The sequence below is a fragment of the Rhamphochromis longiceps genome, linkage group LG7 (assembly GCF_057381845.1).
Source record: "Rhamphochromis longiceps isolate RC_006_pf linkage group LG7, R_longiceps_female_GT1.1, whole genome shotgun sequence".
NCBI lineage: Eukaryota > Metazoa > Chordata > Actinopteri > Cichliformes > Cichlidae > Rhamphochromis > Rhamphochromis longiceps.
Genome location: NC_140563.1, coordinates 67265995 through 67288532, shown reverse-complemented (window position 1 = coordinate 67288532; position 22538 = coordinate 67265995). Strand labels below are relative to the sequence as shown.

The following is a 22538-nucleotide window of genomic DNA, read 5'->3' as shown; positions in this document are numbered from 1 at the left end:
CATATTCGTAGTGTTTCCTCCCTTAAATGAAATATCTACTTTGCAAGTTGCCCTGTTGTCATCCGTTCTCATAAAGTATAATCAAACTTTTGAGCGTTTGAGCCGCTTAGGCGCCGTGTTTCCTGCCAGGTAAATGACGCTCCGCAACGTGGTGACGTCATTCAGGGCGACTGGAATCGATAAGGGAATCGTTTGCAAAAATGGCAAACGATTCCAAGGAACTGAAACAGTGGGAACCGGTTCTCAGCAAGAACCGGTTTTCGATACCCATCCCTACTAGGGAGCTTTTGCGAGTTCTCCTCACTGCAATAAACGACTGCATGAGAGACGCAAGTCATAATCACTCTCGTGATTCTTTCCCCCCTGTTTTCAGTGTAACATTTGCACCTCTTTTTGTCTTTTCCAGTTGTGGAGATAATGTTGTTGATGGGTTGGGATGACGATGGTGAGATAATGGTGAGCCGTAATTGGTCAGCAGCTTTACCTCTAAGTGGGTTTTTATCAGCTTACTGAAGGTTTAAAGTCTTGGTGGATCTGGATCAGATAGTAGAGTGAAACCTTGGACTGTGTGTCTCTTTGTGTGTGTCTGGTTTAGCTTCATGACTTTAAAGAGTGTCAATAAAATGTAATTTATGTGAATGCTTGAGTGTGGGGTTTTTTGTCAGTCAGCTGATTATCTGAGTGTGTGTGTGTTGGGGCATTATGTCTTGTTAGCTGCTCTCTCTCTCCCTTTCTCTCTTTGAGCAGCCAAACTGAGCCTGTGCTTTTTTTTTCTTCTTTTTCTCTCTCTACAGCAGCTGCGATTGGTTGCTGGGGAGTCTGTCTCCAGAAATTGCTCTAATCCTCTCTGATAAAACAGAGTCTGCATCCAATCCCCTGCTCCAATCCCTCCCCACTCATCTCTCTCTCTCTCTCTCTCTCTCTCTCTCTCTCTGTGACGCTCTCTTCCACGAGGAAGAGGAGTTTTTAATCCAAGTGGATTACACCACAAATTGGGCGACAGGGAAGGCAAGTGGCTGCAGTGTCTACTGCAGACAACCAGCTTTATGTTTTCTTTAATATCTGCAAGGTGGTGAAATGAACCCACTCACTGTTCCTGGTTCCATAAGGAGTAACCTGGAGGAACTTGCTACAGTAGTCTTTCCTGTGGACAGTAGGATGGATTTTTAACTCTTTGTCTGGGTGTGCAATGACTTTGAGTTTCTCTGGATCTTTTAGAAGTTGCTCTGATGAAGATGAGAGGCTGAAGCAAACAGAGAAGATGCTGGCAGCAGGACCAGTTTATTCAGACGTGATGGAAAGAGTTCAGGGTCAAAAGTCTGTAACTATAAATGTCACCGTTTCCTGTCTTTAGCCAACATGAGGAAACCGTTTCCTACAAACTCTTTATCATCTTCTTGAACATTCAGAGCTTCTCCCAGTTTGAGAATCTTCCTTTAAAGTCTCTTTAAAGGAGCTCCATGTCCGGACTTCAGGGATATAGGATGGACAGCATTAATGTTTTGGGAATGAGGACCCTCTTGAGGCTAATGGGAATTTTTTGCCTTTTGATCACAGCTGAGGCTCAGATGAAGATCCCACCTGAGACGTAAGTGCACAATGTTTACGTCTCATAACCTCTGCAGAGGGTTAAAAATGTTTTTTTAAAGGCCTGCATTATTGTAAGACTGTAGATATCGTTAGAAACCTATGGATGGGAAAGTTGAATGTCATTCGCAGTTATGGTAACATGACTGACATGTTAATATGAACGCATATAGAATATAGTAAGCGTGTAGCTTGTAGAAAATAGTCCTGAATGGGCTTATTCCAGCTTCTGATAGTCAACTCCCAGAGTGCACTGCGCTTTTATGGAAGTCCCGAGAGAATAACTGTGTTTCAGCAGGCTGTTTTCCCTCAGGACTCCCTGAAATTTGCTCTCCACTGTCTTTGATTTTTGCAGGTGTGACAGTTAAAAGTGATGTAACACTTCTAAAAACTCAGATTTAGGAAACCCAAAAGCTTATTTTAACTCAGCTGTTCAACATGGGTCACACGAACTGGAGTACAGCATCCAGTTTGGCCAAAAAAACAGTTACTTTGCTATTAGGTTCTAAGCTGTTTAGGTTTTTTGTGTGGTTTATAAAGTTTTTCTTTTGTTAAAATAAGAAATACATTGCATTGCACATTTTTGACTACATGTCCCTGCTCTCCTCTGTGTGTGGGACCTGTGGGAGGCAACTGGAAAAATGAGCAAGGAGCGGAAATAACCTTCTTTGGAAAATGCCTGGTCTCACTCTTGGAGAGAGGTTGAGGAGCTCATAATAGAACTACTTTGGAAGAAGTGATTGGAGAAGGTTCAGACATCTGACTAGGATGCTAATTGGGTGGGTCCTAGGTGAGAAGTTTCAGACATATCCAGGGCAGAACCAGGACTCTGCCTTTCAACTGACTTTTCAGCAGCTTGAAAAGGTTTGGGAATTTCTGCATTGATTGTTGATCCTGCAACCCAGGTGAGCAGGACAATATGGATGAATCGAGGGTTTCCAGTACATTTTTCATCATACGAATAATCTCCACTATGGTAGACTTCTATCCCCTGATTTTTTTTCTGATTTTGACTTTCTGGTTTAAATTATTGTTAACCCTCCTGCCATCCTTTAAAAAACTCACACCCATCACCCTAGGGACCATTCTCAGCCACGCCATAAAAAGACCATATATCCATATTTTATTCCACTTTAAATTAGCCAACCTTGTAAAACTACTTCTCCCTGAAATATTCATGTAAAGTTTTAATTATATTTTCGTTGTTTTAACCCTTCAAATCCCAGTGTTATTACATGAGCGCCCTGTGTTATAAGCCCCAAAAACCAAAAAACGAAACTAAATATTTCCACAAAAAACCAGTTGAAGTAATATGTGATTGTCATTATAAGTAGGCCTTTAGATGGACCAAAGATTGGCACCAACATACATTTTGACCTGCCATTATTTTTTTTGCATTTTTTTTGCAATTTAAAAATTAAAACTTCAAGGCCCTGAGTCTTCATTGACATCCAAGAAAAGAAGAAAAAATAAAATCATATGATGATAATTTGGGGTTGAAAAATAGCGTTTATAATGGAAGTCAATGGGCAGAAAATGGTCCCCAGGGTGATGGGTGTGGGGATTTCTGCTGCTCAGCCATTTTAGGCTGATTTAAGGAATTCACACTGGAATATTAACATTGACAGGTAAAAACTATCCTGTGGCAAGTTTGGTTATATTCCACTGAACACAGTGGAAATGGCAGCCATTTAACACATAGCAGTGGCACAAAAAGGTCCCAAGAAGGCAGGAAGGTTAATATGTGCAGAGGAGGTCAGGAGAGAACTGCAAGACTGATTGTCTACATCTGTAAAACATGCTGGAGGCTTTGTTTGGTTTGGGGCCGCGTTTCAGTCAGTGGTGTCTGAGATCTTTCCAGAATTTATGGAGAACACAGATTTTGATCGACCAACACAATCTGGAAAGTGTCTGATTGACAGTGGCTTCATTTTTTTATTATGACAATTATTCCAAACACTGCCAGCGCAATAAAAACACCTGGATAGAAAAACACACTTTAAGCCATGGATTGGCCTCCGCAGGGTCTGGACCTCAAGAGAGCCTGAAAATAGGCAGCCAACATCCAAAGAGCTTTGAACACCCTTCAGAGAACAATTCCTGAAGACTACTTAAGGAAATATATAAGAAAGCTGCCTAAGAGAGTTCAGGCTGTTGAAGAATAAAGCTGGTCGTACCAAATATTGATTTTCAAGCTCATTAAAATTGTAGCAACTTTGCTTGTCTCTTATGTACTGTTTGTGACATGCAAAGCTCTTGCAGTGTGTTTATCTACCCAACATGTTTGTGGTTTTGTGTTGTCTGTTTTGCTGCCGTTGAAGCTCATTATCATGAATCTGTGAGGCAGTTAGAGAGCAGCAGCTCCCTGCAGCTGCAGTCCTGCACGGCTACAGCTTCCTCACACGCTCCCTCCGCATCACCATCTGTGGGCCAGCATGGCTCGCTGGCCACGGTCACCTTTCCAAGCCTGACCCACATTCTCCACCAAACCGCCATAGGCCTGGACAAACAGGGCCACGTCACCTGGCTACAAATGCACCTAAACCCATGCAAATCCACCTCAGCCGCTGTGACATGCAGAGCTAAAGAGGCAGGACTTTGTACCAGTGACACTCAGTGAGCAGTAACTGAGGTAACGCGATACTGTCAGACTTTCAAGCAGGCCGTCACAGATGGCAGCATCAACAAAATGAAATAAGAAGCTGCAGAGTTCACTTTCACTGGCAGTTCTGATGTAGAAGATCAGGCATGTATTTCACACACAATAATAATATTTTATTTTATTTTGCATGTAAAGTATCGATCTATTGAATGTTTTGTTTTTCATCCAGATAGTTGTAGTTGTCACCTTTTACCAGCCTGCTGCTGCTTGGTTGCTTGCTCATACACCCATGCATGGATCAAAGTAGGAAGATGCTGTGCTGATGTAGTGACCAGTTCTGCCTCATTACTGGTCACATTACCACTTGACCAAAAGTGCTTCACTAGATTAAACTGATTGTTTTTTTGCCCCTTTTGTAAAGTTTGTGTTTCATATGTGGGAGCGGCTCGTTTGTTGATGTTGGTGATTAATGGTGTCTGTTGGCTGATATGAGCTAGTATTGCTAACTGTGATTCTATAAGATGGCAGATGAGGTTCACAGAGGCAGGAGCGAGTATAAAAGTCTTGTGCCTTGAACCCAACCTGCACACAGTCTACAGGCTGTTAGAAGCAGCCAAGAAACTAGAGGAAAGTCTTATTCTTTTGGTTGTGTTATAAACACTTAATATAAAGCAATAAAACAAGTATTTAATGCAAGTGCTGCATAGTGTACAGTTAACTGTAGCTTGTCTCCAGGCTTAATCATAAAGCTGTCTTATCGGCTGTATTAGACAGTACATTAACCCGATTTTTTTTGCCATACATCACCACGATGAGTTAGATAAGCAGTTAAAAAAAAAACTTTGACATCGCTCCAGGTCGCTGTCTGGACTGCTGACCTTTGACCTGGTTGTGAAATGAAATGATGGCTGTGTATTTTCTGTCAGTCAGTCTGCTGGGCAGATCACCCTCGGCACAGGGGATTAGCTGAATAGACTTCAGAGGTGATCTTGATGGAGGATTTATTTTGGGAGCATTTTTAGATTGAATTGGAGACGGATGGGAGACCGTTGCTTTCATATATGCTGCAGCATTTTAGGACTGTTAAACCTAACAGTGAATATAAAGTGATCAGCTGGTACTGTTAGAACTCTAAATGTGAGAAAATAAATTGCTCTATAGGGCTCTGCCCCCTCAGACTTATACTGGAAGCTGTTTTCACAGGTGGACTGCAGCCCAGAACATTTCTACACGTTACCCAACATCGACGCAGGCGAGAACAAGTAACTGTCCAGTAACTGCACAGCGGTATGGCGTGGACAGACCTGAACCGAAGAGCGTGCTTCTAGTTCTTTTTTGGACCGACCTGGTTTTGCCAACATTGCCTGGAGTTCATGACCCATACAATCAGACTTTCAGTAGCAGGAATACCAACCCAGTATCTCAGTTGCTTCCATTCATACCTCTGAACACATGAAATACACTTTAACATTCTTATTTAGAGTTTAAAGGCTCCCATGCCTGGCAGTACTTATTTTAATGTATTTTTACATTTTTATTTATTTATTTTTTTGGAAAAGGCTAGTAAGTAAAATTATGATGTTTTAAACAATGTGTCAGAAAAACAAGGAAACTCGGGGCAGATGAGTTTACAGGGATGTAATGAGCACTACCCATTCTTTGTTATTGACATCTCCCAGATGTTTGACATGTGACATTTTACGTTTATAGGCAGTGTAGGTGATTCATTTATTATTTATTTTTTCAGACCTGGCACAATTTGTATCGAAAATGAAAACATTTTTATGTTATAACAGGTAGAAAAATGTCAGAGTAATCATTGCTACCTGTTCAGTGCGAAGCTCTGGGAGGAGTGTTGAATAAATGAAGTTTATCCATCCATCCATTCGCTTCCGCTTATCCTTTTCAGGGTCGCGGGGGGCGCTGGAGCCTATCCCAGCTGTCATAGGGCGAGAGGCAGGGTACACCCTGGACAGGTCGCCAGTCCGTCGCAGGGCCAACACACAGGGACAGACAACCATTCGCACTCACATTCATACCTAGTGACAATTTGGATTAATCAATTAACCTATCCCCACAAGCTGCATGTCTTTGGACGGTGGGAGGAAGCCGGAGTACCCGGAGGGAACCCACGCAAACACGGGGAGAACATGCAAACTCCACACAGAAAGTCCCCGGCCTGATGTTGGAATTGAACTCAGGACCTTCTTGCTGTGCGGCAACAGTGCTAACCACCGTGCCACCGTGCTGCCTTAAATGAAGTTTATAGTTTCGATCAATGATATCAGTCAAATGATTTGGAACACAAGGGTGCTGACAAAAACACAGAAGGTGGAGATAGAGGGGGCAGAGATGAAATGGTAAGATTTTTCTTGGGAGTCACTTGGATGGACAGGCTTAGAAATGAGTATATCTGCGGGACAGCTCAGGTTAGAGACAAAGTTGAAGAGTTGGGGCTGAGATGGTTTGGATATGTGCAGAGGAGGGATAGTGGATACGATGGAAAAAGGATCATGTAGATAAAGCTGCCAGGCAGGAGGAAAAGGGAAAGACCTCAGAAGATTCAAGCATGTGTTGAAGGAGGACAGAATGAGCGACTGAAGTGCTTCAAAGGCAGCAAATAAAGGATTAAATACAGCAACTAAAGTAAAACGTAAATCTGCAGAGAGCTGAAGGACAGAGAGATTCATCAAGGATTGCTGCTTTAAGTTAAACAGTTTGGAAAACTAAAGGCAGACGCTTATCAAGGCATGAACACCAAAGGCATAGTGGACTCTAATGCACAACCAGAAAGAGGCTGAACTGATCAAACTCAAGACCTTTATTGTTTACAAGAAGCACTGATTTTAAAACACAGAATAACTTCCATGGGGGAATTTCTCTAGGATAGAGGACACTGGCAAAAGCGGAATTCCTGAGTTTCCGGAGATGCAGTTAGACGAAGGTTCACTGGGAGAGAGGAGAGCAGTATTAGATCCAGAAGGCTGGGTTCGGGAGAAGTAAGGACTGAAGGTGCAGGCTTACACGTGAGGGTTGTTGGTAAGGTCCAGGAGGGTGCCAAACACCCAGGGAAGGTCACAAGGAAGGGTTTGAATACCACACTGAAAAAAAGACAATTGGGCAAAGACTGGATGTGTGAGCTGGTTCTTAAATACTTGGAGACAGGAAAATAAGCAACAGGTGTGCCACCATCTCCTGCTGGTGTGCAGGAGATGGTGGCAACTCCACCCAAAGGTAGAGCTCCACCTGCCCAACCCAGCCAAGGCCTGAGAAAGAAAACAGGAGCGAGACAGAAACACAAGCAAACCAGTGCCTACCATGACTCCAGCTCAGTCTTCCAGCAGTGTTCATCATCTCTCTGAGATCAGATTGAATTATTTGGGTTGTTCTGCTGACTATTACATTTTAAAATACGTAACTATAAGATGTTATCCAGCCAGCCTACTGATAACATGTTCCGGGGTCAAATTTCTATTCTATTCATGGTGGTCAAAATCTGCCATTTTTGATGTGTAAAAGAGTAAAGAGAAAATGGAGAGAAGAGTTCCTTACACGGGTAAACATGATTCAAACAAAATTATTGTTATTTTTAAAATTTTATACTGTCAAGAGTTCCGGGATTAAAGAAAAAACAGATAAAAATCTAAGAAAAAAGGGCAAAGCATCGAGCACTTAAAGCACATGATCACTGATGGCATCGGGAGTTTTAACAAACTACAGTTTTGGCAGCTCTTTGCCGCTGAGAGTTGCTCATATATACACTGAACAAAAATATAAACGCAACACTTTTGTTACTGCTCCCATTCCCCATGGGATGGACGTAGAGACCTAAAATTCATTCCAGATACACAATATAACCATCCCTCCCAAACAGTGGTCACAAATCAGTCCAAATGTGTGGTAGTGGGCACATCTGCTATATTGAGATAATCCATCCCACCTCACAGGTGTGCCACATCAGGATGCTGATCTGACATCATGAGTAGTGCACAGGTGTACCTCAGACTGCCCACAACAAAAGGCCACCCTGGAATGTGCAGTTTTGTCTCACAGCAAAATGCCACAGATGCCACAAGCAATGAGGGAGCGTGCAATTGGCATGCTGACAGCAGGAATGTCAACCAGATCTGTCGCCCGTGCATTGAATGTTCATTTCTCAACCATAAGCCGTCTCCACAGGCGTTTCAGAGAATATGGCAGCACATCCAACCGGCCTCACAACCGCAGACCTCGTGTAACCACACCAGCCCAGGACCTCCACATCCAGCAGGTTCACCTCCAAGATCGTCTGAGACCAGCCACCCAGACAGCTGCTGGAACAATTGGTTTGCACAACCAAACAATTTCTGCACAAACTGTCAGAAACCGTCTCAGGGACGCTCAACTGCATGCCCGTCGTCCTCATCGGGGTCTTGACCTGACTCCAGCTCGTCGCCGTAACAGACTTGTGTGGGCAAATGCTTACATTCGATGGCGTCTGGCACGTTGGAGAGGTGTGCGCTTCACGGATGAATCATGGTTCACATTGTTCAGGGCAGATGGCAGCTGAGAATGTCCCAGTTCTTGCATGGCCAGCATACTCACCAGACATGTCACCCATTGAGCATGTTCGGGATGTGCTTGACCGGCGTATACGACAGCGTGTACCAGTTCCCACGAATATCCAACAACCTCGCACAGCCATTGAAGTGGAGTGGACCAACATTCCACAGGCCACAATTGACAATCTGATAGACTCCATGCGACGATGTGTTGCACTGCATGAGGCAAATGGTGGTCACACCAGATACTGACCGGTTCTGGGTCCCCAGACCCCCAATAGCGCAAAAAACTGCACATTCCAGGGTGGCCTTTTGTTGTGGGCAGTCTGAGGTACACCTGTGCACTACTCATGATGTCAGATCAGCATCCTGATGTGGCACACCTGTGAGGTGGGATGGATTATCTCAATATAGCAGATGTGCCCACTACCACACATTTGGACTGATTTGTGACCACTGTTTGGGAGGGATGGTTATATTGTGTATCTGGAATGAATTTTAGGTCTCTACGTCCATCCCATGGGGAATGGGAGCAGTAACAAAAGTGTTGCGTTTATATTTTTGTTCAGTGTAATAAGACGTGTGCATGATGGTACATAGCATTTCATAGTTTAAATGATTCATCAAAGGAATCTAGCACCCAGAATTTAAATGAACAGTAATTAGTTACATCTGTAGCAGAGCAGTGTGTCTTACATGGGTTATTGTCAAACCTGTTACAAGCCCACAGTGTATTTACTGTGTGTGTGTGTGTCTGCACTGAACTTAGAGGATTAATGTCCAGAACAGATGGAGCGTTACCCTCCTTTTCAACACATGCTGGGTAAACTCTCTCTCTCCTCTGTCTGTCTGTGTGAAGTGCTGTGACTGAGGCACTTCACACTGTCCTCATTATGTGTAATTATTCATCACCTGGACCTGGAATATTCTGATGATGTTTTCCCTCAGAATGGTTAAAGTGAACGTTGTTCTCCTCATCTCCAGATTGATGTTTTTGCTTTCCAATTCCAGGGGTAACTTTGAATAATTCATAGTTCAAAATGGGCCTTCAGGTCATCCTGTGTCTGAAACAAACTGTGTAGGCAGTGTTTCTGGATCATGTGCATCTATGACATGATGGAGCTTTAACCAGCCTGTGTGCATGGCCTTAGTTCACAATCAGTGATCATCAGCTTTGAGACATGGCTGAAATGCAGAAACCATGACAAAGCTTTCACTGGTTTTCACAGATGGTTATAGTACTTCACTCTTCTACATCTCTCCTGACCTCCTCTGTACATATTTTATTATATTATATTTCTATATCATATGATAGAAACATTATAGTGTCTGTTGTGTTAATTGTCCGTTTTGCTGTTGCGACACAAACCAAAACTTTAACTTGCAGCTTTGTTGCATTGCTGTGGGTCTGTGCTGAGTGGACCCCTGCAGCTCTCTGCTGTGACCCAGATGAGGAGCAGATTATCTAAATCTCTTTCATCACGGTCATATTTAAGGGCCTTTTTCTGCTGTAATGCACCGCTGCTGAGCCAAGCGTTGTCATGGAAACACACGGTCAAGCTTACACTAAACACCTGACAGCGCAAGAACGTAACAACAGAACTTTTCATCCTGAGGTAAAGTGGTGGTATAGCATAAACAAAGGGTCCCTGCCTTTCTGCTACATAGACCATTGATGAGAAGTGCTCCAAGCTCAGTACGAGTCCAGTTTGTCTGAGTGCACCAATGATTTTTAGCATGCAGTGGCTAACAGCAAATTTTAAACATGGGCTTCTTTCATGACCGTTTCGCTGCGATGCTTTCCTCAACTAATATTTTAATGTTTAATCAAAGAAGTTAGAGGACAGCGTGTATGTAACAGATGGAGATCAAAAGGTCCAGCACACTGCGTTATTCAAACCCAGCTGGCATCGATAGCAGCTCAGACAGGTGCTACAAATCAGGCCAGCCAACCCAGGTGGTCAAACGCGATCCACAAGAATCAGGAAACCAAGCAGGATGAATCATATTATAAAGGAATAAAAACTGATAAACCTCATATATTCAAATCGGTAAGTACACAGAGTGAAACTTAACACAAAATAATATGTGGCATGACACTATATACACACTGCTCCGACAAATTGAGAGAACACTGGAAAAAAAAATCATGCTGCATATCGATACAGATATGGACTGCATGATGTGTTGGGAATAAAAGGATGTCACATTGTTTCAGTAGTTTCTACGGCCTGCATGCTTGTATGCATGCCTGACCCGGGCCGTGCTCGTAATGAGATGATGGATGGTGTCCTAGAGGATCTTCTCCCTAATTTTAATGCAGCCACATGTCTCAAAAAGTTGGAATAGGGCCATGTTTCCCACTGTGTAGTATCCACTCTACTTTTAACTCTACTTCTGGGAGAGGACAGTTTTCCCATTCTTGTCTGATAGAGGATCCTAGCTCTCAGCAGCCCTGGCTTGTCTTTGTTCTATTTTTGCTTTCTTGGTGCTCCAAATGTTCTCACACACTGCAGGCAGGAAAGTTCAGCAACCAAACTCTTCTACTATGAAGCCATGCTGTTCGAGTAGATGAAGTATGCGGTATAAGATTATCTTTCTGAAATATACAAGGCACCTCTGACAAAGACATCATCTGTAAAAAAGTGTATATTTCTGTCAGCATTGATTTCACCTTTCCAGATTTTCGAGCTGCCAGTCCCAGACACTGACGCACCTCCGTACCATCAGAGAGGCGGACTGAGCTGAATACCGATAATGAGCCGGCTGGTCCGTGTCCTTGTTGCCTGCAGTGTTCTTGTTTTCAGCTAATGTTTGGCTTAATTGTTCTAAAATTCACGCTTTCCCTTGATAAACAGTTTGATTACATTCTCACATTGTATGAAAGTTTCAGAGTCCAACAACGTTGGTGAAACTTTCTTTGAAGTGGATGTAACAGTGGCTAATAGCAAAAACAGCAGAACTTGATGAGCTTCTCGGAGTCATTGGCTTGTATTAAACTCGTTTCACAATGTTTTACAGTCCAAATAGACATGGACACATTGACAGCTGAGGTAAACAACAGCCTAAGAGCCAACACTCACTTTACAGCCAGAGCTGTTTGTTTTACAGCAGCCATCTTAGTTAGGATAATACATGAAGTTCATTTAACTGCAATCTACTGATATCTAGTGGTGAGATTTTCTTTTCTTTTCTTTTTGCTTGTTTGTTTTATTTTGTTTTGTTTCCTTATCTTTTGTTTGCGTCTCTTCTTGTGGTTTTCTAACAGTCTGTAATGTGAGTTGTCTTTCTGTCTTGCAGGGTGCAGCAGTGGGCGTTGAGATTCTCTGCAGAACTTCGAGAGTGTGCAACCAAATACTCTGGATCTCTGCTGCTGCAGAAGGTAAATGAAGCCAGAACTGGTAAAAGCAAATTTCAAATTCAAAAGTCGTCCTAAAAAAATGTTCTAGGATTTGTCATTTCGACAAGCCTCAGACTTTTACCAAACATTTGCACAAGGCTGCAAGAAAGCATAAATACTGACTGAGCAATGGTTTGGCCAACGTGTCCAAAACTGAGAGGTTCTATTTCAGCCTTTCATACTTCTGGAGCGTTCACTCTCTGTAGGTTCTACAAAGAAGTCTCATAAACCATTGAGGTTTGTATTTGTCTTTTCTGGTGTTGTATTCATTTGGGTTGAATTTTCTTTTAATAATTAAAACATGGCCAAAGTCTACTTTAGATGTGAGTTTCTTACCCTCAAACTGGTCCTGAGGCTTCTGACTGTTTGAACTGGAAACAAAGAGCAATTGGAAGAGTTCGGATGTGCATTCGTGTATGTTGGTGAGTGTGCCTATCATTGTGTGTGTGTGTGAGTCTGTGTGCACACTTATGCTTGTTTGCCAGGACAAACACACCCAGGGATCATGATAATGCCCAGATTGAGGACTGAGCCCTCTTTACCAGCGTCAGGATTTGCGGCCTGTTCTGATTTTAGACATTCATCCATTTATCTGTCAGATTTAGAGCCGTCAGAGGCAGTCAGCAGTTTGTATGCTTTTAAACACACATCCACCTCCTGCAGAATACACAACATGCGTGTATAGGAACCAAAATAACCCCCAGATAACATTGTTTTCTGCCTTGCGGGTTTCATGTTGTTTTCATGTACGTTTTCTCTGGCCATGAATGAGAGATAAAATACAGCAATTGTTGGAGGATTGCTATATGAGCAAATCTATGAATGTATCAGTGCTAAAATGAATGTTAAATGATGTTAAAAGGCTGACCCTCAAGATCATCTTGTATAATAACCACCCCATAAACTCTATGGGGATTACTTTATGTGCCTCCTTATCCTTCTCACCTCAGTGACATCTGGAAGATAACACAAAGAAATAAAAATAATTAAACAAAGATTCAAACCACATTTATCCACCATAAATTAAAAAAACAATGAAATGCCAATTTCAGCAATAGTAGTGCTAAGCACATTAATAATGGTGAGTTGTGTTTGTGTGTTGTTCACACTTAAAGTCTGGTTCGCTTGCAGAGACGAGCAGGGTAGAGCTACTTGAAAGGATTCAGGCCACGACTGGGACCAAAAAATGATTGAAACATCCCCAACTGGCTGATCAAGAAACCTTTTTTTCAGGGAGTTTAAGCCCACATTACATCATCAGCATCACTCTGTGCATTTCAGCAGTGTGGGGGAAGACAGGAAGCCAGAATATCCTAAAATAAATCCAGTTTTGGAAACTAGCATTTAAAACTAAGAGCACATGCAGCTCAGTGCCCTAGCACAGATTTATTAGGAGAAAAATGATGCTACGGGTAATTACGGTACTTACAAGGATGTTTTTGGTAGTGTTTGCATCCATGTGTCATCATTCTGTAAACATCATAGCTTAAAAAGGTTTGAATGATCTTGTGATAAAACTGTAGGGGTGTAGAGTGGGGTCATGTTAGCAGTCCATTAAAATCTGGCTTACATCCATCGAGGTTTTCGAAGTCAACTTAATGATTTATTGGTCACAATTTAACAAAACCAATTTACGAAACACTGCAATAAATGTCATACATGTAATAATCCACATAAATGATAGAAAATAATTGCACTTAAAATGATGTCAAGTATATTTACTTTGTTTTTAAGAAGGCACATTTTAATAAAGCCTGCACTTTGCACTTGTTTTTACTGCACTACAAACTTCTTAAAGTACATTTGGTTTGCACTCTCTGAATGCTTCTACTTTTCAACATTGTTTTAATTCTTGCGTTGGATCCCTGTTTTGTAAAGCTCGGTGCTAGGACCAGTTCTGTTAACAGTATACGTTAGGGGTGGGCAACTCCAGGCCTCGAGGGCCGGTGTCCTGCAGGTTTTAGATCTCACCCTGGGTCAGCACACCTGAATCAAATGATTAATTCAATACCAGGCCTCTGGAGAACTTCAAGACATGTTGAGGATAGGGATGGGTATTGATAAGATTTTAATGATTCCGATTCCATTTTCGATTCTGTTTAACGATTCGATTCTTTATCGATTCTCTTATCGATTCTTATTTTTAAAAAAGGAGAACACTAAGGTCGATTAGCTTAGAACTTTGTTTTTTACCTTCTCTTTGAACAAGATAGAAATTTAGGAGTAACATGGCCTTACAAACCCAACAGTGAGATCTTAAGAGATCCAGCCTACGGCTCTTCAATGGGGTGTCACAGGGTCCCCAGGAAAAAAAATGTAAATGTAAAATAATAAAATAAATATTCTTCTGTAGCAATAACAAAGTATAACATAAATTATTCTGTAGCAATTACACAAGAATATCCAGTAATGTCCCTGCCTACAATTAAACACATTCACTTACCAAAGTGAAATCGGGGACATCTGCTGTGGCAAATGGATTCAAGCCTTTGACCACAAACTCAGTCACTGCTCGGTGACATTCGTCTATCCTGGCCTGAAAGGAGACGCTACCGGTAGACTGCAGTGAGAACTGCCAGCATCTGAGCCAGACTCTGTCTCTCTCATCATGGTCACTAAATGCACAGTAATGGCAGGTTTTGCAATAAGGCAGATCGCGCTAACATAATATGCACTGTTAGCTGATTATTTACCTGCCGCATTAACGGGAGAGGACGTGCAAATGTTACCGCTGCTGCTGGGTTGAGATTCACGAGTCCGGAGCGGAATTAAAAACACGACATTCATTTAAGGTCATCGCGTGTTTTGTGAGCAAATGCTTTTGCATATTCGTAGTGTTTCCTCCCTTAAATGAAATATCTACTTTGCAAGTATTGCAAGTTGCCCTGTTGTCATCCGTTCTCGTAAAGTATAACCAAGCTTTTGAGCATTTGAGCCGCTGGCGCCGTGTTTCCTGCCAGGTAAATGACGCTCCGCAACGTGGTGACGTCATTCGGGGCGACTGGACTCGATAAGGGAATCGTTTGCAAAAATGGCAAACGATTCCAAGGAATTGAAACAGTGGGAACCGGTTTTCAACAAGAACCGGGTTTCGATACCCATCCCTAGTTGAGGATGTCATTTAGCTGTTTGAATCAGCTGTGTTGGATCAAGGACACAGCTAAAACTCGCAGGACACCGGCCCTCGAGGCCTGGAGTTGCCCACCCATGTTATACATGGTTTCCCTTGGCAGTATCTTCAGAAGGCATAGCATACATGTGGCAGTATAATGTCCTCGTAAGTGGATATCAGGCCCTTGTAGAGCAAAATTTAGTATTTTGGTCTAGACAACCCAAAATGGGATGTCTGCATATGTGGACATCAGGTCCTAGGAGGTTAAAGACCTCATAGTACCGTATCACACCAAAGGAAAGTACTGTTGCTGCACAGCAAGAAGGTCCTGAGTTCAATCCCACCATCAGGCCAGGGTCTTTTTGTGTGGAGTTTGTATGTTCTCCCCGTGTACTCTGGCATAATGGTGCGAATGGTTGAATGGTTGTCTGTCTCTGTGTGTTAGCTCTGCGACAGACTGGCGACCTGTCCAGGGTGTCCTCTGGATAAGCGGAAGTGAATGGATGGATGGATATCATTAATCTCTGGCTCTCTTCCACAGCATGTCTTTTGTCTTGTCTTCCTCCCCTCACCTCTAACTGGTCGTGGCAGATGGCTGCCCCTCCCTAGCCTGGTTCTGCTGCACGTTTCTTCCTGTTAAAAGGGGTTTTTTTCTTCCCACTGTTGCAGAGTGCTTGTTCATAGGAGGTCATATGATTGTTGGGGTTTTCTCTGTATTATTGTAGGGTCTTTACCTCACAATATAAAGTGCTTTGAGATGATTGTTGTTGAGATTTGGTGCTATAGAAATAAAATTAAATTGAATTGACCTCTCAGTGATGGGTCACTCTGCAGCAACCCATCATAATCAAAGGTACACTAGGTTACATTTCCACTGAGGCCCCTTCCTCTAAGATGCAAAACAACCACTGAGAAATCCTTTTTGTGACTCCATAGAGCTCTGTGCTCATTATACTGTACAGCAAGTGTGCAGGACTGAGATAAAATATTTTCACAGAGGTTGGACTCAATGTTTGGCTCTGCTTGTGTATTTGCTTCAGTTTGGGCAGCTTGAACTAATTGGAATTAGGGAGTGACTTAATGAAGAGATTCAGAGTGTAAATACCCAGACTGGGCTGACCCTCCGCACACTCACCTGGTTTATCCACCTCGAGCTTCTTGATCCAAAGAAAGTGACCCAATAACCTCAGATATCCCCTCAGTATAAGAATACACGCAAGCACACACACACACACATACAGAGAGAGAGAGAGAGAGAGAGAGAGAGAGAGAGAGAGAGAGAGAGAGAGAGAGAGAGAGAGAGAGAGAGAGAGAGACGCCTCCACTGGAGTTGATTTACTGTAAAACATCAGACCTTGTTGGGAATATCCTGAAATGTCGTAATAACTGATGACACGCTGCAAGTTTGTCTTTCTAGAGTTAATGTTTATTTAATGTACAGATTCAATGCTTTTCTTTGTTGTTACCAGAACGGTATGGATATTTTGGTGGCTGCAGCTCAGGAGTTAGAGCCTTGGCTGCTCCAAGGTGCTCTCTAATGCATTCATCTAAGCGCGGATGAGTTTAAATGTTAGATAGAAAAGCAGTTAGATGTTGAAGAAAGTGCTTGTAGGAATGTGAGTGCGTGGGTGAATGGGGGATGATGTGTAAAGTGCATTGAAATAAATATTAAATATGTTATATGTGTTGTTATTGTATATTTAAAAAAAACTTCTGCTGTTCTTGACTCTGTCTTTGTTTTTGTCTCAGAAATTGAAGGATGTGGAGCCAATCATTAAGATCGTAGAGGTGGATGGACAAGACCTGGTGAAGGACTACTCTGATGAAATCGAACGAATGTTGGGAAGTAAGATGAAGTCGGTGATGGTGAGGATCATTAAAAGGAGGTTTTTCAGGACTATTCCTGGGAGACCGAACTAATTTGAACCCATGATTTTTAAAATAATGTGATTCCTGCTTTTGCATCTTCATTACAAGATTGTGTTTTTTAGTACATGCTGTTATAATTTGTGTCATTAGTTTGCTGCCTAACAAAATACAGCAGAATGATCCGTTAGACAGTTTTCTTTGTGGCATGAACAATATCACTGTGATCACTTTGTATAAAGTGTGCAGCTGGAGCAGTTGAAGTAGAAGTAGTTGGGTCTGACTGGTCTTATGGAAAAATGTGTGATGGTCCTAAATGTATTTCAACTGGAAGAATGTTTCATGGCTGTGCATCAAGCTGGAAGCTCAGAAAACCGAGCTTTAAAAAAGCCTCTGTTATTTATGCATTCAAATCATGTTCTGTTTCTAACTGTCATGATAGGCTGTGTGGCAGGCAGGAAGGAAAAAGGACCCAAAATGCAGGACTCTCAAAGACGGGACTGGAACTGAAAACACAACTTTAATGCTGGAAAAATCTCCTTATAAATAACTCCCACAAAAACAAAACAAAACTCAGAACAGAGGAATTGCACCACTGGAACACTACAAACACACAGCATGTAGACCGTATGACGCAACAAAGACCAAAGGCCAACACAGGGCTTAAATACGCAGTGGCGTAATCAGAGAATGGAAAACAGGAGGGAGACACAGCTGGGAGAAATTAGGGCTAACTGAATACGCTGACATAGGACTGGAACTATCAAAATAAAACAGGAAACAATTTACAAAGACGCAGACTTGACAGAGACAGACAGACTTGACAGAAAATATAATACAAAATCAAACCAGCACAACTCAAGAATCAGAACATAAATCATAATCTAGAAAAACACCAAAATATAACAAACAGAAAAAGCTGCGTCAAAATGACCCAGAACTGTGACACTAGCCTTGATAAAAATCATTTTGGTGCTTAAATGTTGCCTTTGTTGATGAATTCCTTTGTGTTGAACTCTGCGCTACAGTAACTAATTCACTTTTTCCCAACGCAGCTAAATCCAGCTGTGCATATTCCTTTAAAGCCATTCATATCTGAATTTTTCTTAAAGGAAGTGCCACAACTCATGGAGCCACAACTCATATTGTTGTGGCTCTAAGGAGTCCTGATAATATTGATAATAAAAACGAAAAGAATCTGCTCACCAAAGTCCTTTTCTTTCTATACTCTTTTGAGACTGTATAATAATAATAATAATAATAATAATAATAATAATAATAATAATAATAATAATAATAATTTCTTAGCTCATTGTAGCTAATGAACCTTTAAAATGTAGATTTTGCACATTTCATAATTTTTCGCTGGTTTGCTTTTCTGTGCATGTGCAGTGCAGTCTTTTAGTCTCCGTTTTATTTCTCTCCTCTTTTTCTTGTGCCAGAGGTTAGCAGAATCTGCAGAAGACTCAGATTTGTACCATGAATTCAATGCAACATTAAAGGTCAGTGCAACTCTTTGGTTTTGATGATAACTGATTCACTAGCTAGTTTGGAATCACCCAGGACGTATTCTGTATTCTGCATGTTTAAATTAATGCTGATGGACGATAAAACCTCCAAGTCTGTCATGTGTCAGTGTTTGGTGCATTTGTACTTTCCTTGTCTTTAGCTGAATGCTATCATTAGCTGACTGTGCGTGGATCAGAGTTGACAGCAGGCTGTGAGGCCGGAGCAGATTGGAGGTTTAAACCTCAGCTGACTCCTGAAATTAGATTAGGTCAAACTTCACTGATCCTATAGGAAACTGGGTCGCAAAGAAACGCACAATAAGCATCAGGGAAGTTAAGTATTTCTGGATTCTTCCATCTGTGGGTTTGTATTTCTGATATTCTGCCGTAAACTTATGTGAATGAAACAAATGTAATTTGTTCTGTACACATTTTCATATTGTGAAGCCAGAGATGTTTAACCCTTTAAAGCCGGTCGGAGTGGGCACGCTCCTTTTGCGTAACTATTTTTAAATCCCAGTAGCACTGCAACCATGTAAGCTAGCGCAATAATTTTTTTTTGCATATGAAGCCGGATGAGTTGTACTTACATCTTATGCCATCAGCTTGTCCTAGGTCACGGTTTCCTTCCACATAAAGCTTTGCAAAAACTGCATAAAAAGCACTTGCAGCAACAAAAGCATAATATTCCAGAAACACGCTTTGCTGATCCGATCAGCTGTTTGTAACACTTCCTACGTCCATCAGCGCGAACTATCGCATGTCCGCCATGACCTGCCCGAAACCGGAAGTGACGTCATTTTGCGGAAATGTAGTTTTTACCATCAGGGCCTTATGAGCCTATACTGGTGGGGGTTTTTTTTTATAATTTGCATTATAATATTTATTTTTGTTTTTCCTGCAGTATATAAAAATTGGTGTATTTCAAAAATAAAACTATGAAGACACTTAAAATAAATTTCCTGTGGTGGGAAACTATTTTGTGCAACTTTTTTGTATTTGCAGTTTTGAGGGTTAAGCCTCTTAAATTTCTCTAACTAGAAATATATGTTAAAAAAACAAAAACGATTTTCAATTTTTCTTGTAGTTTATTGCACTTTTTTGCAATTTATGTAATTAGTATGCACTTAATGCATACATATTATTAAAATTTGGACTGTAATGGTTGTATTGCTGTATAGCAACTTGAAATGCTCCCAAAAATGTCACTACAGCATGTAAAAATATAATATAAGCTCTGGCGGACTTGGTTCTATGGTAGGTCTTAAAGGGTTAAACAGTATATTCAAACACAAGCACCTAATGATAGAGTTTGTGATGTTGTACATGGTAGAAGTCCTAAGTCAATTCAGCTTCATTTAAGCAACACTAAATAAAAGTTATACCAGAGCACCTTATATCATAAGGTCCAAATAATAACCCAACAATACCATTACCATCACTTGGTGACAGAAGAGGGGAAAAACTCATTTTTGACAGGAAGGGATGCAGGAAGGTCCTGTACAAGGAGAGAGAGGACAGAAAGAAAAACCACAAGATAAAAGCTTAATGATATACAGTATTGGTGAGAGAGTACACAAGAGGCACTCATGCATTATGGGACGTTTAGGACCTTAATGAGCCCGTAGCGGCAGAGGCGCCCTGATCCAGTCAAACCTTATTAAAAAGGAAATGTGAGATGCAACGTGTTTTTATAGCTACTGTCAACATCAAAAACTTTTTCTCAGCCTTTGTTGCCAAAAACCTGACAGTTTTCAAGCTCTGCATGCTTATGGTGGCCCTGAGGGGTCAAAAACACAAAAACACATTAGACCAGATTCTAACTCCTCAATAATCTGAATGAACTGAAAATCAGGATTTCTGTGTGAAAAACAAAACAAACTGAATTTCCTGTTGCTGCCTCTCCCAGTTTGATTACTACAATTCGATGATGATCAACACTGCGGATGAGGATGGGAACTATGTGGATCTGGGTGGAGAATTTCCCCTCGAGGAGAATGAACATTTTAATAAACTGCCTGTCAACACTCAGATGAGCAACATCCAGGTTCCCACCAATGTGTACAACAAAGGTCAGAGGTGCTTCATGGCTGACTCCCTCAACATAGGTCATGGCTCTTTAAAAGGAAGCTCTAAATCAGCATGTTTTTCCTCTGTGTGCAGATCCTAACATCCTCAATGCCATCTACAACACAGAGGCTTTAAACGACGTCTTCATCGGTAACTTCCAGAAGGATCCTACACTCACCTGGCAGTACTTTGGCAGCTCCACGGGTTTCTTCAGGATCTACCCTGGTGAGTTCAGCCATAAAGTGTCCTGCTCGTTTCCAGCTCCATGATTTTATTTTTGGCTCTAATAGAGTAGCTTTGCATTATTTCACAATTCAAAATAATCCTTATGGTATCATTTACTCTTTTTCATGCATCTGTTGCCACTGATGGTGCCTCTGTTCTGTTCTGGGCTCTTGCTGTGGAAATACCAGTCTTTGTTTGACCTTTATGGTCCTGACTGAAATAAAACAAGTGAAATTAGACAGTTTGACATCATTTTGGAATGATCATATAATACAATTCCATACAATCCACACAAACTTCCCTGTTTGTCTTTCAATATTTCTTATATCCTTGTATCCATGTACGTTTTTTCTTATTGATATCACAGGTGTCACTCTGTGAACTGACTCCTTGTCTTTTGGTCAGGTATTAAATGGACTCCAGACTCCAACGGTGTTGTAGCCTTCGACTGCAGGAACAGAAACTGGTGAGTTTGTTCTACCAATCATTTGTCTTTGCCTTCTGAGGTACAGCTCATTTGAATTTTTTTGTATTTATGGTAAATGGTAAAGTTCAGTGGTGATAATCATGTGGGGGACACATTACTCCAGAACCCGAGAACCTCAAAAGCTTAATGGGCTCAGGTTTTCCTGCTTTTTATCTCTGAGAGGCTTTGAAGTGACAGAGTCACACTACTCACTGGGGCTCTGCTATTTTTGGAACAGTAAAATAATCATTTCTGAGGTTATGTGCTTAAGCATAACAAGGGCTATATTTCACCTTGGCTGTTTGGTTTGATGACCCACTGAAGCCTGCTTGATTAGGGTTGTGTCTCACTCGAATGATATTAAATACTTAAATGTCCTGCAGGCAAACACTGAGGCAGCTGGGTTGCTAAGTTTAGCATGTTAATTTTAAAGGTGTCAACTCACCAGCAGCAGAGAAAGAGAAACACAGAATCCACTAATGAGGGAGGCTGGAAGCACCTCAGTCAAAGTGTGAATTTAATCTTTTTACAGATGCAAGAAGAAGAAGACTTCATTATATTTCACTGCCTTCAGCTCCCCACACAAATAAAGCTGCTTCAGTTAAAGACATAAATGCTTCTGCCTGAACGTAAACCAGCCAAACATGGTGCTTACTCTTCCAGTGGGAGATAGAAAAGCTTCCAAATTTCTGAACACTTGTAGAATCATCATCTTTAAGAGTAAAACCTCATTATCAGGGATGTACCAACTGTGCTACTGTGTATAGACTTATCTATATAACAGCAGGAATTAGTACAATGCAAAAATGGAATCAATCCCTCCATGAGGCTGAATTTGAGTCAGTCTAAGTGGCCACTCCGCTGGCTTTGCATTGGTTGAGCAGAGGCCAGCCAGACACTGATCCTCTGGAAAAGACGATAAGCTGCTCCTTAGCCGGGTCACGGCAGCCCACATGGCACCATATGTGACTGCTCATGCATTTCTAAATAATACCAGAGAACTGCATGTCCCTGAATGCCTCATCGCTCCACATTACTGCAGCTGAGCTGCCATACATCTGCAGGGACTTACATTGAGAGAGACTGTGAAACATGCAGATTGAGTTTGTGATGATAGATGATACGTTTTTATCTGCAGGGGCAATTCCTGGATTTTCTAAA

At 41.7% G+C, this 22538-nt stretch overlaps 1 protein-coding gene across 1 annotated transcript in view; it reads left to right on the top strand.

Annotated features, from left to right (window-relative positions):
* The first annotated feature begins 1007 nt into the window (after nt 1–1007).
* The window catches only part of LOC146666798 (voltage-dependent calcium channel subunit alpha-2/delta-4-like), an 83820-nt gene continuing 62289 nt past the window's right edge, over nt 1008–22538 (top strand). Inside the window, exons 1-7 of the mRNA XM_085414917.1 lie at nt 1008–1588; nt 12031–12112; nt 16992–17108; nt 18551–18610; nt 20526–20688; nt 20780–20911; nt 21317–21377. Coding sequence (XP_085271043.1) covers nt 1461–1588; nt 12031–12112; nt 16992–17108; nt 18551–18610; nt 20526–20688; nt 20780–20911; nt 21317–21377 — 743 coding nt within the window. The 5' untranslated portion in view covers nt 1008–1460. The remainder of the gene's footprint in view (nt 1589–12030; nt 12113–16991; nt 17109–18550; nt 18611–20525; nt 20689–20779; nt 20912–21316; nt 21378–22538) is intronic.